At 36.5% G+C, this 17,441-nt stretch overlaps 3 protein-coding genes and 1 non-coding gene across 6 annotated transcripts; 2 read left to right on the top strand and 2 right to left on the bottom strand.

Annotated features, from left to right (window-relative positions):
* Positions 1 to 426: 426 nt before the first annotated feature.
* Positions 427 to 2,136, bottom strand: LOC7480935 (mitotic spindle checkpoint protein MAD2). Its single transcript, XM_002311694.4, has 7 exons — positions 1,848 to 2,136; positions 1,707 to 1,722; positions 1,487 to 1,617; positions 1,247 to 1,367; positions 1,044 to 1,147; positions 826 to 947; positions 427 to 722 (listed from the first exon to the last, which is right to left on the bottom strand). Exons 1-7 carry the CDS (start codon positions 2,098 to 2,100, stop codon positions 666 to 668), a joined length of 804 nt encoding a protein of 267 aa, XP_002311730.2. The 5' UTR covers positions 2,101 to 2,136; the 3' UTR covers positions 427 to 665.
* A 4,371-nt stretch (positions 2,137 to 6,507) lies between these two features.
* LOC7494788 (ABC transporter C family member 3) lies at positions 6,508 to 14,428 on the top strand. Of its 3 annotated transcripts, none has more exons than XM_052455173.1 (10): positions 6,508 to 8,017; positions 8,100 to 9,529; positions 9,640 to 9,726; positions 9,850 to 10,425; positions 10,527 to 10,691; positions 10,999 to 11,293; positions 12,028 to 12,548; positions 12,623 to 12,686; positions 12,795 to 13,034; positions 13,447 to 14,428. In XM_052455173.1, exons 1-10 carry the CDS (start codon positions 7,153 to 7,155, stop codon positions 13,548 to 13,550), a joined length of 4,347 nt encoding a protein of 1,448 aa, XP_052311133.1. In that variant the 5' UTR covers positions 6,508 to 7,152; the 3' UTR covers positions 13,551 to 14,428. The 3 variants fall into 3 exon arrangements, with proteins under 3 accessions (XP_052311133.1, XP_002312645.4, XP_024462295.2); XM_002312609.4 differs by having other exon boundaries at positions 6,510 to 8,017; positions 9,823 to 10,425; XM_024606527.2 differs by lacking the exon at positions 6,508 to 8,017 and having other exon boundaries at positions 8,108 to 8,290; positions 8,394 to 9,529; positions 9,823 to 10,425.
* Positions 14,429 to 14,951: 523 nt separating this feature from the next.
* On the bottom strand, positions 14,952 to 16,026 carry LOC7480934 (uncharacterized). The gene is made up of 3 exons (XM_002311693.4): positions 15,646 to 16,026; positions 15,348 to 15,436; positions 14,952 to 15,261 (listed from the first exon to the last, which is right to left on the bottom strand). Exons 1-3 carry the CDS (start codon positions 15,673 to 15,675, stop codon positions 15,102 to 15,104), a joined length of 279 nt encoding a protein of 92 aa, XP_002311729.1. The 5' UTR covers positions 15,676 to 16,026; the 3' UTR covers positions 14,952 to 15,101.
* Positions 16,027 to 16,130: 104 nt separating this feature from the next.
* On the top strand, positions 16,131 to 16,204 carry TRNAV-AAC (transfer RNA valine (anticodon AAC)). The gene has a single exon. It is a non-coding gene; the product is annotated as a tRNA-Val (tRNA).
* The last annotated feature ends 1,237 nt before the right edge of the window (positions 16,205 to 17,441 follow it).

Genomic DNA, 17,441 nt, shown 5'->3' with positions numbered 1-17,441 from the left:
GGAAATCAAAGGATTACAAGATCCTGTTTCTGGGGTACATTATCTGCCACCCCTGGCGATAAGAAGAATAGATAATGCAGGAAAGGAAAAGGAAACTAAAGTTCCTTCATTGTGATTTCAGATTCGAAAAATAGATAATGCGAGAAAGGAAAAGGAAATGTACAAAAGATAGTTGCAATGCCAAGCAAATCAATTCCCAGCCCGATCGCTGTTGATACAGTCCTTTTCAGTAAAGTTCCATTTTCCCTGGAAAAATCAGAGGATTCCAAAATCCTGTTTCTGGGGTGCATTTTCTGCCACCCCTGGCGATAAGAAGAATAGATCTTGCTTGAAAGGAAAAGGAAATCAAAAGATCACAGATAAAGTTCATTGTGGATTCGGATTCGAAAAATAGATAATGCGAGAAAGGAAATGTACAAAAGATCATAGCTAAAGTTTCTTCGTTGTGGATTCATATTCGATGTACTTGCATTCATTACAAGTAAAACAGGGAAGCCAGGTCTAGATTTGCTCCTTCATTTCAACTTCGACAAAAACAGACATGATCGATTACAATCGGTACATACTTTTCTAGCAACCGATCTTAGAACATGTGAATAAAAGATTCACAGTGACAGACACCGGAGCAGAAATCCACAAACAGTTCACAAAAGATAGGGCCACCTCTACTGTTCATCCCATTCATCATTCTTGTACGAAACCAGAGTGTCAACCTTGTGTATCTGCATAATCCAACAACCAAGTCAGCTTGTAGTTTACCATATATTCTGTCATTATCCATCAAAAAGAAATCATAATAAAGAATAACTTGATTTCCAAACTCACCTTGGTGTCGAATGAATGCAATTTCACCATTTGTGGATTGGCAATAAGTTTGGGGTCACTCTCAATCCAGGTGAATGGGACTGCAACATCTTTATCAGTGTATGCTAACACATCAAAAACACCTAAAGCAAGAAAGAGACAAGATTCGATAATTGTAACCGAGAAATCATCAAAACATAACAAAATTCATTGATCAGGAGTCAGCAAATGATTCTTACAAGATTCATCAAGGCATGGCAAGTAAGTAATGCTTGATGCAATCTGACGCATGATTGCCTGGATCTCTCTCATAATTTCTTTGTCACTCTTTTCCCTTGACACTCTGAAATCATAATCATGCAACAAATCAACCCAAGACTTCAGAAGATATTATTTTATATCATAAGGAAAAAGGAGTTTGGACTCTAGACAAAGTTATTACCCTTGCTCAACAACCTCACTATCAGTCTCGATACTGAAATTCCACCTCTCCAGGACCTCATTGGTGGCCTTACTCATGATCACCAGAACAACCCTCTGTAATTTTCCAGCTTCCAGCCATTCTTTACAGAATTCAAAACCAACCATTTCAGTGATCAACAACACATGCAAAGGCATCAATTTTGGGAAAAGAGCACAAAACTTGTACACGAAATTCATTTAGAATCAAACCATCAATTACCTGATAACTGAGCATTCAAGTTAGAAATAAAGGATCTAACACCTTCATCTTGAGTAAGCAGCATTGGGAGCCCATATTTCTTCACTTTCACAAAACTTTCTTCTGGATAAACCCCTCGATTGTAAAGTATACTAAATCAACAATCAGCCAATCAATATTAATTGCAAAACAAATAACAAAAACAAACAAGAAAACATAAATTAAATTCTATGAACTTTACCTGTTTGCTGCATAACCTGAAAAGGGGATCAAGGATTAAAAACAAAATATCATCCAAAGTTCTTGATAAAGATTCAACGAATAAATTAACAAATTGAATTCAAGAAAGGAATCAAATGGGGAGATTGAGACTGTCACATACCAAAGAACTCACTAACAATCGCTGCAGAGCCACGGAGAGTGATTATGTCTTTTGCAACCGTTCTTGATGCCATGATTCTCTTTGAAATCAAAGTACAAAGAAAGATGGGTTTTTGTTTATTTGAGAATTGATTGCAAGAAATCAGGGTTTGGTGAGCGAGTAATAGATTAGTGATGAAATGTAATGTAAAGACGTTAGGGCAAGTAACGGCTAGTTTTCCTCTGGGTCTCGAGGCTGACAACAACGGCACCATTTTAAAGTGCGCCTTTAACGGTATCAAAATGGGATTGGCTTTTTCTTGATATTATTTTTCTTTCAAATGTTGCGACAGTGCGCTCGTAGGGATTGTCTCGGACGCCATGTCGCTTGGTGAAGCGGCTACAGAGTACGGTGGGAACTGTTTGAAACAGTATTTTTCTTAAAAATAATTTTTTATTTAGATTTTTTTAAAATTATTATGATACGTTAATATAAAAAATTATTTTAAAAATAAAAAAAATATTATTTTAATATATTTTCAAGTAAAAAGCAGTTTAAAAAATAAACGTTATCATACTCCAAACACTCTAGACATTATTTAGTACTGCGGTTAAAAAGTACTTTTAAAAAATTTTGAAATTTTTTTATTTTTTTTTGCTTTAAATTAATATATTTTTTTATGTTTTCATATCATTTTGATGTGATAATGTTAAAAATAATATTTTTTTAAAAATATTATTTTAATATTGTTTGACATTATGGTGTATGATGTTTTTTAAAATAGCTTTTAATTTAAAAATATATTAAAATAATTTTTTTTAGATTTTTTTTTATTTTTGACATCAATGTATTAAAACTGTCAAAAAAACACTAAAAAACCATTAATTTAATGTTTTAAAGCTGAAAATATTTTTAAAAATACATCTAAAAACATAAATAAAAATTATATCAAACAACCTAAAAGGTGCAGGAGGCTAGAGAGTTGGGCAAAAGTTATTAAGTGTTTGTTTTTGAATTGAAAACTTTTTGTAAATTACTTTTTATTTTAAAATTTTAGTTGTTTTTAGCAGTATTATTAAACCCGGATCGGCCCGGCAGGTCGACCCGGGACCCGGTTATCCTAGTGGCTGGACCGGTTCGGGTTTGTTAAAAGACCGGCTAATGCAACAACCCGGTAAAACTCGGTCGACCTGGCAGGTCGACCCATGACCCGGGTGAACCCGGACAAGACCCGGTGATATTTTTTTTTTTCCTTTTCAAATGCGGTTTCTGTATAGACTTGGGGAAAAGAAGAAGGGGCTCTAGGGGATGACTGAGAGAGGGATGAGGGAAGTTGTGGCCGGGCAAATCTACAGTCTCAGTCTCAGGGACGCCATTAATACTTCTCCCCATCTTACCACAAACCTTAGAATCTCGTGTACAAGAGCTAATCTTGTGCCAGTAGCTATTACTAGCTACTTGGTCCTTCAACCACCCTGAATAGTCCTGTAGATAATAGCCAGAATACGCACGATTCAAGCTGGGCTGCCCAACCCTTTATCGGTGACAACATATGCAAAGATCAAGAACCCTAAAAGTGCGGCGATGATGAAGAACATAACAAATAGACAAATAGGTAAAACCCATATCAAGAAAGTGTTTTGATAGCACGCGCGAGTGAAACCGGCTAAAGAAACGACCATGATTGAGATCCCAATTACTATCAGTGGCCACTTTAAGAATTTTAAACAATCTGTGTTGTTGGCTCTACTGCTTAGCTATATACCACCTCCTGGGATGGGTATTGAGTACCCCTATCAAGTGATTGCTAGTTCTTGTGGTTGATCTTTCTCTGTTTCTCTCTCCCTATCTGCAACAAACGCGTTAGATCTCTCTCTACTCTGTCTCTCTTTCTTTCTTTACTGTTAAGTTTTGAAATGGCCAGTTACAAGTGAAGGAGAGCATTGATAGCAACAAAGGTAAATGTATAACGTGTGCAGGTGTGATATTTTGTTTTATTTGAAGGGTTTGCTCATAAATATCCTGCATTGACCCGGGTTGACCAATAAAACTCGAGATGCAGTCTCTTGACCGGATCAACTCCTGGGTTGAGTTTTATAAATATGGTTTTTAGATAATTATATCAAAAATAAAATTAAAAACATGAAAAATATCATCGTGTTGCATTTTAATTGAAAAATATTTTTTTAAAAATAATTTATATCAAATATACACATAGATAGCAATCAGCTAAAGCTCTCTCTAAAGATTTAGGCTAGAATTCTTGTTTATATATTACGGATTTATATGAAAATAAAACTCAAGTTTCTATTTCACTCTCGAGCCTTATTAGTGAATTATATTAAAAAATTTGATAAAACTGTAATTTATAAAATGTTTTTTTTATTATAGTTAAAAATTTTGACATTTAAAAAATACCCATAATTGGACATGACATGTTAGTTAATTATATTAAACTGTAACTTATAAAATGTTATTAATTATAGCTTAAACACCATAAAGATTCTTGGATATAATTACATAAATTGGTTATTTATTGACTTTTAAAATTGGAAACACTCCCTTAATATGTTTTTAAAATAAGAAACTCAAATAACAAAAACATTAAAAAATATATTCAAATTAAAATAAAAAAAATACATAAACTCGATTAGAAATAAAATGAATTGTTTTTATACACTTGGCATACATATAAGTCTGCCACGTGTTAATTTAACAACTAAATTAGCATATGCTTAGTAGAATCAAACAAATTCACTTGATTACAAAATTTGAAGATTACACACTTGAATATTAAAATTGAGAGTTGAAGACAAAAACTCAAATACTGTTTGGTATTTGGTATCGTAATAACTTTTATATTTTTATTTAATAAAAAAAATATTTAATTAGTTAAATAACTTTTATATTTTATATTGTGTTTCAAATATTAATTTTATAAAAGCAAAAATAATCTATTTTTTATTTATAAAAACATACTTTTTATTTATTTTGCATGCAAAAATTCATATCACAATAATTTTAATCAAACACTTATTTTTTTTAAATCTAATTTAAAAAAACAACAACTAAAAATGTTTTTTTTTAAATTTATTTTTTTAAACCACAGCCATTTAAAAACTATTAAAATATCAAATACACAAAGAAAACATCACCATTTTTAAATTTAAGAGTTCCATAAAGTTCATATGTTGAAACTTTTTTATTTATATATTGTTGGTTTGTAAATATCCAATGAAACTTTATTATTTATATTTGATTAAGAATTCTGTCTAAATTGTAATATTTGATTAAAAAAAACTTCGAAATTTAATATTTGATGTCAGGTAATGTGAAGGAATTCTAACAAAAACCCTAAATTGAGAAATTAAAATTGTTAAATGAAAAAAATGTATACAATATTTTCACTTAAAAGCAAAATTGACACTAACCAAATAATTATCAGTCATCGCTACCTAACGCTAACACGAGCAGCGCGCACAGCTACAGAGTCACTGCTTGTACTTTCCACACGACTACGGCAACCCAGCACATGCCTTGCTGGGGTAAAAAGATGCAGGATTTAACTGGCATGAGGTGAGCCACGAGTCTATGAGAGAGGAGAATCCTTGCTGACAAAACCATAGCCGTATAGAATGTGAACCCCATTCAAGACCACTAGCTGATCAACGGCCTCAGATTCACTTGATCATCTCTGTGCATTCTAAAGCCTTATTATTATATTCCCTGATAAAGTAAATGGATTCTGTGGGCATAATGTCAGGTCAATGGATTCCTAGGCGTGTCGGTTCACAGCACGGGTTTACCCACCATCTCTCATCATAATTTGCTGTTTAAGTTGGTGATTGATAAGGGGGAAAAAAACATGTTTCATAATTGTAGTTTGAGTTTGAACTGAATGTATCCCATCAAGAAGATTCAACGAAGAAGTAGACTGATATCAGTATCATAGTCATAGAAAACAAGCTGCAATATCCTGGTTTCCAAGAAAGTAAGAAGCCAACCTGCAATGTATTTGTAACAGAGGCCCTGCTTCTTGGATGTTTCGAGTAAAGGTAGAGGAGCGGGAGGAATTGAATTACAAGTGGATAGTTCATACAAACACTAATCGGCCCACCAAGACTGTAGACGACTAATTTAATCAGCATGAGTGGACTGGACAAATTCTGATGATCTGGATATGCTTGCTTACTCAGATAGGACAAGAACCGTGATAGTTGGACTGGTGCTTATCATTGTTGTGTGCGTGAAGGGCTGCCATAAACTCGAAAAAAAAGCCATATAAAAATAGAAAAAAAAGCCATAAAAAAGAAGGAAAAATTCTTCTCGAGTGGATATTGCTGTTGAAAAAGCACTACACGGTGGGTAATCCCTCCTGATACCCCGCCATCCCGAATAAAATGATTGAAAAAATAACATATTTGTAATGGGAAATATATATATATATATATATATATATATATATATATATATATATAAAGAAAGAAAACTATTTCCATTAAAGGCTAAATTGTATCTGGGAAATTCCAAATGAATTGTATAAAAGGAAAATAACAGGTCGTAGGATAGGAGCATTTATGTCTGCGTAAACCACACCTGTCATCACATCGACAAAACAAAAAAATGAAATTCAGGAATCTTATCGTAAAGTAGATTATTGTATGGTGGGATTAAAGAATTACGTGTAAAAGAAGCAGGGAGAAACAAAGCTCATGTCCTTCAAATGGCAACGTAATTTAAGAGATCCTGATTCCTGACACTTAAGAAAATGAATAAATAATTGTCTGTCTTAATGAAAGCGAATTATCTAGAAATTTTTAATGAAACAGTGCAGAGAGTATTTAGATTCCGGCCACATTGTTGTTCTGGTCCTTGTAAGTTTATAATCAAGACATATTCCTTAGACAAAGATTGTAATGATGCCATGATTGTGACTGTTATTTTTTTTTTAATGTTTATTTACACGAATCTTAAGACTGGATATCTGACACCACTTGACTCCTTCCACCTAAGTCGTCGCCACCCTTAAAGGTACACGTGCTTCTTACATGCTTTGGCAGGCAGGGTTGCTTTCTTTCGAGACTCAAAGAAACCGATCCATTTCTTCCTTCTAATTTCGGAGAGGAGATTTTTAGTGTCATTTCTGTTGTTTTGTTGTCTCTGTCTTCGTGTCCCAACTGGGTTGTCATTGTTTTTATCGATAACATAGAGCAGGATGTCATTGCAGGTCTTAAACATTGCCTAGACTCTCTGTGGTCGTTTTCTTTCTGGGCTGCCTTTTTTCAGCTTTTGTCTTTGATTTAGTTTGGGTGAGAATTTAGTTGAGATGGGGATTTTTGAGCTGGGGACTAGAATGGAGATTTCTGTAGAGATTGTCTATGCAGCATTTTCCATGCTGTTAGTGGCATGGTTGCTGATAGACATCTTGAAACGAAGGAGAGGTGGTGGTGATTTACGCTGCAGAGAACTCGAAGCAGTGAAACAATTTACAGTGCTGTTTACTACATTCACTGTTCTTCCTAACGTCATAATCTCGATCTTGTACCTTGGTTTTGGATTTTATGAGTATTGGGAACTAAGAATTATCACTTCTAAATCTGTTTTCTTATCTATGACTTGGATTTTAGCTACTCTAGTTGCTTGCTATTCCAAAAACAGAACTCTTAGAGAAGACAACAAGTTGCCCTTGGTCATTGTTCTTTGGTGGGTCTTTTACTGCATTTTTGATTCACTCTCTGTTTCCATTCATTTGATTACCCGTTTCAGTTCCATAGAATTGCCTTATCCCTGGCCTGAAGCTAATATTGCTGATTTTGCTTCCTTACCACTGTTAGTACTGCTTTGTTTCAATGCTGTAACATTCAGTTGTAGTACCAAGACACATGATGACCTCGAAATCCCATTGCTCCAAGAAAAGCGTGAGAGTTTGTTCAAAGATTCAACTTGTTATAGGAGTGCTGGAATTTGGAGCAAACTTACTTTTAAATGGCTAAACCCGCTGTTTAGTAGCGGAAGGATAGAAAAACTTGAGTTATCTCATGTTCCTCCAGTTCCTGCATCAGAAACAGCAAAGTATGCTTCCTCATTGCTTGAGGATTCGTTTGGAAAAAATAAAAAAGAGACTTTGAATTTGCCAAAAGCCATAGCATATGCTGTTTGGAAATCCCTGACTATAAATGGAGTTTTCGCAGGTATCTCTTTGCTTAATCTTGCATCAATCTATAGATTCTGTTTAAAAGGTTTGTTGTGCTTCATTCTGTTCATCTTCTGCAGGAGTAAACACAATTGCCTCCTATACGGGTCCTCTTTTGATCACCAACTTTGTTAATTTTTTGTCGGAGAATCATGATGATTCAGGCCACATCCATGGGTTGGTTCTTGCATTCGTCTTCTTTTTCTCAAAGACAGTTGAGTCCGTAACTCAGCGGCAATGGTACTTTGGTACTCAGCGTATTGGCATACGAGTAAGGGCAGCTCTCTCAGTACTGGTTTACAAGAAATCTTTATCAGTGAAGTTTGCAGGATCAAGCAATGGCAAAATTATAAATATGATTAATGTTGATGTAGAGAGAATTGGTGACTTCTGTTGGAACATCCATGGGGTTTGGCTGCTACCATTCCAGGTGTTTTTAGCCCTTGTTATCCTGTATATAAACCTTGGTGCTGCCCCCTCAATTGCTGCTCTCTCTTCTACAATTCTGGTGATGGTGAGCAACACTCCTTTGGCCAGTAAGCAAGAAAGGCTCCACTCCAGGATCATGGAAGCTAAAGACTCAAGAATCAAAGCAACTTCAGAGACTCTCAAAAGCATGAGAGTCTTAAAACTGTATTCATGGGAACCAACATTTTTGAAGAAGCTTCTTCAACTTAGAGAGACTGAGAGAAACTGGCTGAGGAAATACCTCTATACTAGTTCAGCAATAGCCTTTCTGTTTTGGGCTTCACCAACTCTAGTTTCTGTTGTCACTTTCGGTGTCTGTATTTTATTGAAAACGCCTTTAACAACAGGGACAGTCCTCTCAGCTCTTGCAACATTCCGAATTCTGCAAGAGCCCATCTACAACCTGCCAGAGCTTATTTCCATGATTGCTCAAACTAAGGTCTCGATTGATCGCATCCAAGATTTTCTAAGTGAAGATGATCAAAAGAAGCAGATTCCTTACCAAGCTTCTCAAGCATCTGACATTACTATCGAAATGAAGTGTGGAGAATATGCCTGGGAAACAATTGATCAAAACTCAACGAAACCTACCATCAAAATTACCAAAAACATGAAAATAATGAAGGGTTACAAGGTTGCAGTTTGTGGATCAGTTGGGTCTGGCAAATCAAGCCTGCTCTGCAGCATACTTGGAGAGATTCCCATGATTTCTGGGGCAGGAGTCAAGGTTCATGGAACAAAAGCTTATGTTCCCCAGAGCGCTTGGATTCAAACAGGAACTGTGAGAGACAACGTGTTGTTCGGCAAGGATATGAGTAAGGAAATCTACGAGGATGTTTTGGAAGGCTGTGCTTTGAACCAGGATATTGAGATATGGGCTGATGGAGATTTGACTGTGGTGGGAGAGAGAGGGATGAACTTGAGTGGAGGACAAAAGCAGAGAATTCAACTTGCAAGAGCTGTCTATAGTAATTCAGATGTTTATATCCTAGATGATCCTTTTAGCGCTGTAGATGCACATACTGGAACACATCTGTTCAAGGCAAGGATCTTCCTAATATTTTTCTGCTTTTTATTTATCTCTCGTGCAACTTTACTTCCTTGTCGGTATTCCCATCTTGTTTTCTTCATATTTGGAATATTTTTGTGCAGAAATGTCTCATGCAACTCTTGTCTCAGAAGACTGTTATATATGCTACCCATCAACTGGAGTTTTTAGATGCTGCAGACCTTGTTCTGGTACGTAACCCGGAACTTCAATCAGATATTCAAATATATCAAGAATTTAGTCATCTCAAGCTTCGTTATCCATTACTTTTAAATGTGTATTTATAGGTGACGAAAGATGGTGTGATTGTCCAGTCAGGAAAATATGAAGATTTGATTGCAGATCCCACTGGTGAACTTGTTAGACAAATGGCTGCCCACAGAAGATCATTAAACCAAGTGAATCCACCCCAAGAAGATAACCCATTAGCAGGTGGATCATCTCAGTTAAATCAAAATGAAGTCACAGAAGAAAAATTTGAAGGGCCAACTGGTACTGATAGATTTTCAAGGAAAACGCAAGAGGAAGTATCTGAAACTGGCAGAGTGAAATGGAGCGTTTATTCAACCTTCATTACTTCAGCTTACAAAGGAGCCCTTGTTCCAATCATCCTTCTGTGTCAAGTCCTTTTCCAGGGACTACAGATGGGAAGCAATTATTGGATTGCATGGGCGACGGAGAAGAGTCACAACGTCACCAGAGAGAAGCTGATTGGCATATTCATTTTGTTGTCTGGTGGAAGCTCAATCTTTATATTGGGAAGAGCAGTTTTGCTGGCAACAATTGCTGTTGAGACTGCTCAGCGTCTTTTCTTTGGGATGATCTCGTCTATTTTTCAAGCTACTATCTCATTCTTTGATGCCACACCTTCAAGTAGGATCCTCAGCAGGGTTAGTTTTTTTTTATTCCAAGTTCAATACTCTTTGCTTTGTCTACCATCTTTACATGCTTCCGAGAAAAAAACTTTTTTCTTGTGTTTTTGTCCTAGCAGTCATCTACAGATCAAAGCACAGTAGATACAGACATCCCCTACAGATTGGCTGGATTGGCATTTGCCCTAATTCAGCTATTATGCATCGTTATCCTTATGTCTCAGGTGGCTTGGCAGGTCTTCCCTATCTTTCTTGTCATACTAGGAATCTCCATCTGGTATCAGGTAAAGCGAAAATTCTGCTTCAACTTCTTATCATTTTTTCATTAAATTAAACCATATCATCCTGATGAAGAGATATTTGGCAGCTTGGCAGTATCATGTGGAGAAACATAAATATAATTTGCATTAATTTCTTCGTTGGGTGATCTCCCAAAGCCAAAATTCACTAAAATACAAGAACAGTTCCTTATCATTTACGCCGCACCGGTCAACGAGAAAATGCACGTATATTTTTAGTCCAAACCTTAGATGATTCATCCCATTCAACTCATATCTAAACATTGAGGTGCTTAATCAAAATTTTCTGCAGGCTTATTACATTACAACTGCTAGAGAATTAGCCAGGATGGTTGGAATCAGAAAGGCTCCTATCTTGCATCATTTTTCAGAATCTATAACAGGAGCAGCGACAATTCGCTGTTTCAATCAGGAAGAACGCTTTCTGATGAGAAGCCTTAGCTTAATTGATGATTATTCTCGCATTGTCTTTCACAACTCAGGCACCATGGAATGGCTGTGCATTCGGATCAACTTTCTCTTCAACCTTGGGTTCTTTCTTGTTCTGATCATCTTGGTCAACCTTCCTAAGTCAGCCATTGATCCCAGTGAGCTCCTCTTATCTCACATCTTTAGTGATCCAACATCACGAGAAACTATACACACCAATTTGCAACCAAGAATATTTGGAACTTTGTAAATGAATATCACAAATAGTGCCATGTCTCGTAAATGATGGAAGGGCAGATATTGACATAACTTGAAAACAGAACTAACTCCACCTACTAGATTCTATTAAGGAAGCTACAGAGAAGAGAAGAAATGGAATAATGATATTTTTCTAGTAGCACAAATTTGAATCAACCATCTGTAGTATATTTATTTTTCACTGAGAAGTGAAAACAAGAAAACAAATCAAAGACGATGCTATTGCTTGTGATCAATTGCTTACAGTTGTAATAATCCCTGAGCATAGTTGTGGTTGATTGTTGATAGAACATGGAAATATAGACCAGTAGAAGCATATTTACAACTTCACTCATTTCCAGTTCTTTCATAGAAGCTGAAACGTACAAATTTGAATCAACCATCTGTAGTATATTTATTTTTCACTGAGAAGTGAAAACAAGAAAACAAATCAAAGACGATGCTATTGCTTGTGATCAATTGCTTACAGTAGTAATAATCCCTGAGCATAGTTGTGGTTGATTGTTGATAGAACATGGAAATATAGACCAGTAGAAGCATATTTACAACTTCACTCATTTCCAGTTCTTTCATAGAAGCTGAAACGTAAGCAATTTTATTCTTTTAGTTTAATGGTTGGTTGAATGGATCTCAGGCTTGGCAGGGCTCGCAGCTACCTATGGTCTGAACTTGAATGTTCTTCAGGCTTGGGTTATATGGAACTTATGCAACGTTGAAAACAAAATGATTTCAGTTGAAAGAATTCTACAATTCACTAACATACCTAGTGAAGCTCCTCTAGTGATTGAAGATTGTCGGCCGAAGCCTGAATGGCCAGTGGATGGAAGAGTTGAACTTATAGGCCTTGATGTTCAATATAGTCCTTCTCTCCCAAAGGTTCTCAAAGGGATAACTTGCACCTTCCCTGGAGGAAAGAAAATCGGTGTTGTGGGCAGGACAGGAAGCGGAAAGTCTACTCTGATTCAAGCTCTCTTTCGAGTGATCGAGCCCTCAGGAGGACAGATTCTTATTGATGGACTGGATATTTCCAAGATAGGTTTGCGGGACTTGAGGTCCAAGCTTGGTATAATTCCTCAGGATCCCACATTGTTTCGAGGAACTGTAAGGACTAATTTGGATCCTTTGGAGAAACATTCAGATCAAGAAATCTGGGAGGTAGAATCAAAACTCTTTCTCACTGAAATTGGATTTCAATATACGTTGTTCACTCAGCCAATCTGCCTTTACAGGTTCTCAACAAATGCCGCCTTGCAGATATAGTGAAACGAGATAAAAGACTTCTTGATGCACCAGGTATATATTCTATTCATGAAACGAACCTTTTAGTCGTTTTTCTTTCATTTTCAGTTTCTTATATTCAATTTCTTGGGTATTGAATGCTGGAATCTTGGAATCGATCAGTTTCTGAAGATGGAGAAAACTGGAGTGTTGGACAAAGGCAGCTTGTTTGCCTGGCTAGGGTGCTGCTAAAGAAACGGAGAATTTTGGTGTTAGATGAAGCCACAGCTTCCATTGATATAGAAACAGATAATATCATTCAAGGCACGATACGAGAAGAAACAAGTAGATGCACAGTCATCACTGTGGCACATCGAATACCCACTGTCATTGACAATGACTTGATTTTGGTTCTGGAAGATGGTAAAGCGAACTTTTCCAACATTATAAATTCCTGTGCCTCTAGCAATAGATTAAACTCACTTCCAAGAATTTAAGGTGTTTGCTACCATGTCTACAGTTTAATGGCCCACTAATTCTATTATATGGGAAACACATGGATCTGAAAACTCGAGAGCAATTCTTTTCTTGAGTTTGGCCTCGAAACGCAATAACGAAATATTACATGCTGAGAGAAGATTACAGTGTCTGTCTGGAATGAAAAGGAAAAACGGAAATAAGAATCCCAAGATGCTCTATTTCCACAAACTCCATCATTAACATTAGAATTCAGAGAACATAAAGTAGCATACGAATCATCAATATGTGGCTTGTACTTCTTTTATATTCCTTAAATCATTTGACTATATTTCTGCCAATTTCTTGATTAATATAGGCAAGGTTGTAGAGTATGATTCCCCAGTGAAGTTGCTCAAGGACAACTCTTCTTCATTTTCGAAGTTGGTCATAGAATTCTTGAGGAGATCAATCCAAGAGTAACTACCGTAAGGATCTATCTTGAGAACAGTGGAGATTAAGCACCTCAGTCTTTTTGTCCTCAGCCACAGGTTAGAGCCCGGTCATATATTTCGTTGGGGGATACTATACGATCAATTAACATGGCAATCGAACCCTGAGAAGTTCTAGCTGGAGAGGTGGGCAAAGGTCTGAAGAACCACGGAAACCTCTACCATAATGAGAAATTAGATCATGGAATCCTAAAGATGAAAAGATACTTGCTCTCTAGCTACAAAAGACACTTGTTCCAAACAGAAGTTTGAAGGGATTTTTCAACGAAAAGATAGAGTGAAAGCTACAGCAGCGGAAATTAACAGAAGTTTCGAAGATCACTGAAGCACATTCCCAGTCCTTTCACTTCAAATTCGAGTGCAGATTTGCTGATCTTTGAATTTCCATTTATTTCCTTGTTTGATTTGTTGCTCTCATCTCATACAGGGCATTTCCGTGGCTGCTCAAATCAATCATGATCCAAGACTTTCAAGCGCGCCTTCTGAGCGTTTGGAATGCTAGGCATGAACAAAGATATATTCATCACAGGCTTTCAGCAGAGAGCATGAAGCGGATCATGTCCCAAGTGCAGAGGCAGAAGAATAAACTGGAAACCTCTGTCCTCTGAGCACATATTATTGATGTAAATTAAAAATAAATTGCGAGCCGTGTTTTTTCCTGAAAGTAATTGAGGATGCAATGCTGAGAAGCAACACCAAAAGTCATCGGGTTGTTCATCATGGCATGATTTCTGTTTCAAGAAATTTGTATCAGTAATTTCCACTTTCTTCTTAATCTATGAGAATGGGATTCAGTAGTACTTGGTGTAATTAAATTTGGAGGTGGAGGATATCGATCCTCATTGGCAATCTTCTTAGCAAGCTGGTGTAAGAATTTCATTTATGGTAGGCTCCCAACTGCCAGGAAAGCTTAAAATTTTTGTTTGATTGAAACTAATCCACTGGAGATATGGGTGAAGATCAATGTAAATGGATGTGTGAAAGGAAAGACCAACACTGCTGGTGTTGCCAGGAAATAATGATGCACATCAGTTCATTGTGGATTCCGTGTGATCGTTTTCAACCTGGTCAGCAAATTCAGGCATGTGTAATGACTACTACTATTGAGACAATGAGAGATTATGACAAATACATGTCTGCGGAGAACGAATGGATACAGCGGCTATCATCAACCCACACCAGTATCTTTCTGGATCTGCTAGGCAAATTTGCTCTCAGCAGGTGAAAGGAGTTTAAGCCCCGTAGAAACAAGTGTTAAATCTTGTACTGGACTAACAATCAGTAATCGAAATCGAGAATCAATAATCGCACAAGAACTAGAAGTATACGAAAGGATAAAAGCTAAAATTATTAATTCAGAAGAAAAGAAATCTGAAGATGAACAATATTAATTATTCAATAATGTTTTAATGATAATAAAAAAGTATCAAACCAAAAATCTGTAGTAAAAAGAAGAGGAAACAAATAATATTTTCGTTGCTCTTCTTTCTCCAAATCTCGGACGTGAAAGATGCCAACGGTTTTAGTTAGTTGGAAGATCTGGGTCTGAGAAGAAACCGTTGATAGATGGCATGATCTGAGGGGTTTTGTTTCGGACAAACTTCCTAAGACCATGTTCTGCATATTTCTCACCCTCCTTAAAGTTGTCGAGCACTCCTGCAGCCCTGTTCTCTTTGGTTACCCTGAGCCACCCATTCAATATAAATATAATCAGCAAAACCACACACTCAATAATTCCTGAGATTCATCAACATCCACCCAGCATTACCTCACTTCAGGATTGGTGCATATATTCCTCACAAGTTGCATCGCACAAATCCCAACTGCCACGCCAACAGATGCGAAGAGTGGAAACACCTATTACATGTTCATCAAAAGAAAATCAATGGATCTTTATCTAAAAACCCTCAGACCTTAAAAACTATAATGAATAAAATCAAGTGCAAGAGATTTCATTTCAAATGGAACGTTTTAGTGTCTTCTTTTTATTTATTATTTCTGATGATCAAAATTAATTAAAGAGTAGAATAGCAACATGACTGCAATGTTGCGGTTGGAAAGCATACCTCAGGCCTAATCCATCTTGAGGAAGCCATGTTAGAGTGACTGCAAGGGAGGACAAAAAGAGAACCCCTCTTCTCCAAGATAGTTAAGCTTCGAGAGAAGGAGAAAACAACAATAGGAGAGTCTGAAAGGGAAGTTATTTGTGATATTAAGAGATTTTTGTGTTGGAGACAAACGGCCTAAAATTCAAGAGATGGAATAAAGTTCGTGAGGTGAGAGGAAAGGAGAAGGGACAGGTCAATGTTGATCAGCAAAAACCCACCTGCCATTAAAGAAATTACTTGCCTTTTCTTTTCCTTTACTTCATAGCCTGGCGTTTCAAGTCCACATGCACCGCCTCTCTGTCTCCCCGAATATGCTCTCCATTCACTCCTCGCTGACCAAGAACGCCGCACCCTTCTTGATTTGCTTTCACACCGGCATTGACTATACTGTGGCTCAATTGGATTAGTAATAATTTAATGGTATCTCCGAACATAACAAAGGTGGTGTCGTGGTGTAGTTGGTTATCACGTCAGTCTAACACACTGAAGGTCTCCGGTTCGAACCCGGGCGACGCCAAAGTTTATTTTTTTTTTAATTTTTTAACTTACAGGTATTTAGGAGTCTCAAGATAATATATTTTTATTTTATAAAAATAATTTTTTACATAAAAAATATCAAAAAATAATTTTTTGATAAACACAATTTTAAATAAACGGAGCAAAAAAAAACACTGTGCTGACTATTCTTCTTGTTCTGAAGAATTGTTTATGTGTCAAAAGAGGCCTTAAAAAGTTTAGTTTTTAAAAATTTAGGGTTTGTTGAGTTGAGCTTTGCATAACTCAAATAGAATATAACCTGAGTTCAAGATATAATCCTAAGGTGGATCATCAACTACCAATAAACAATTTATCGCTTTTTTAATCAATCAATTCGCAAATGTTTAAAAGAATTTAAAGTCTCCGTTTAGCAGAATAATGAAATAATTCTTTTTATTGGATAATTTTCAACTTTCTCTTGAAAAATTGGTAGCTTATCGTCTAATTTCTAAAATAAAATTTATGAGGATTCATTTTGGAAAAAAATATATAAAAAGAGGGGAGGGGGGATGTTTGATTTGAACTTATTGCAATGTTTTAATAACGACGACAAAGACAAGAAATATGCCTCGTGTGTGTGAGCTCAGACACCGCGCGTGTGTTTGTGATTTTTTTATTTATAGTGGAGTGTGTTTCTTAAACTATTGGTCTCGTGAATCAATATTTGTCTGATAATGAAAAATAAATCTTGAGCCTACGTTACTCATTATAAGTTTCCAATACATTATTATATCTTATTTATAGTGGGTGGGGCTTGTGTCGATATTCCATATGCTTAGACATGATAGAATATCAAGTTTGGATGATATAAGTCTAGTTTATTTTTAGAACCAATACTTCTAAACATGGCTATGAGTAAAGCCCATGTGAGAATAGGTCTGATGAGTTATCAGACCTAGTACCCCTAAGCCTGGGTGCGTGCCAAGCCCAAGCAAACAAAGATTTGACAAGCTGTCAGACTCATCATTCTTGTACATTGGCATTGTATCGAGCCCAAGTGGGTGTGAGTCCTCACAAGTTGTCACACCTAGCATTTTTGTGTGTGATTGCACGCTGAGTCTAATTGGACATGTGTTTAACGATTTGTTAGACCATCTCTTTTAGGCTTGGCTGTGCGCCAAGCCCAATCGGGTAAGGTTCCGACGACCTTCTCGACCCGTCAACTTAAGGAATGGTTGTGTGCCAAGCCTAGTTGGACATGGGTACGACGTGCTATC

This window comes from Populus trichocarpa, chromosome 8, assembly GCF_000002775.5.
Source record: "Populus trichocarpa isolate Nisqually-1 chromosome 8, P.trichocarpa_v4.1, whole genome shotgun sequence".
Taxonomy (NCBI): Eukaryota; Viridiplantae; Streptophyta; class Magnoliopsida; order Malpighiales; family Salicaceae; genus Populus; species Populus trichocarpa.
Note: the sequence above shows the minus strand (reverse complement) of the source record. Positions and strands in the feature narration are given on the sequence as shown.

What these genes read in the sequence shown, in the direction of transcription:
- LOC7480935 (XM_002311694.4), bottom strand. Translation starts at nt 2,100, where the DNA reads ATGGTGCCGTTGTTGTCAGCCTCGAGACCCAGAGGAAAACTAGCCGTT. An exon ending in AGTGAGGTTGTTGAGCAAGG is followed by an intron (nt 1,148 to 1,246) that starts GTAATAACTTTG and finishes TTATGATTTCAG; the next exon opens with AGTGTCAAGGGAAAAGAGTG. An exon ending in GCCATGCCTTGATGAATCTT is followed by an intron (nt 948 to 1,043) that starts GTAAGAATCATT and finishes TTCTTGCTTTAG; the next exon opens with GTGTTTTTGATGTGTTAGCA.
- LOC7480934 (XM_002311693.4), bottom strand. Translation starts at nt 15,675, where the DNA reads ATGGCTTCCTCAAGATGGATTAGGCCTGAG. An exon ending in CAAGATGGATTAGGCCTGAG is followed by an intron (nt 15,437 to 15,645) that starts GTATGCTTTCCA and finishes AACATGTAATAG; the next exon opens with GTGTTTCCACTCTTCGCATC. An exon ending in TGCACCAATCCTGAAGTGAG is followed by an intron (nt 15,262 to 15,347) that starts GTAATGCTGGGT and finishes TGGGTGGCTCAG; the next exon opens with GGTAACCAAAGAGAACAGGG.
- LOC7494788 (XM_002312609.4), top strand. Translation starts at nt 7,153, where the DNA reads ATGGGGATTTTTGAGCTGGGGACTAGAATGGAGATTTCTGTAGAGATT. An exon ending in CAAGTAGGATCCTCAGCAGG is followed by an intron (nt 10,426 to 10,526) that starts GTTAGTTTTTTT and finishes TTGTCCTAGCAG; the next exon opens with TCATCTACAGATCAAAGCAC. An exon ending in CAGATCAAGAAATCTGGGAG is followed by an intron (nt 12,549 to 12,622) that starts GTAGAATCAAAA and finishes CTGCCTTTACAG; the next exon opens with GTTCTCAACAAATGCCGCCT.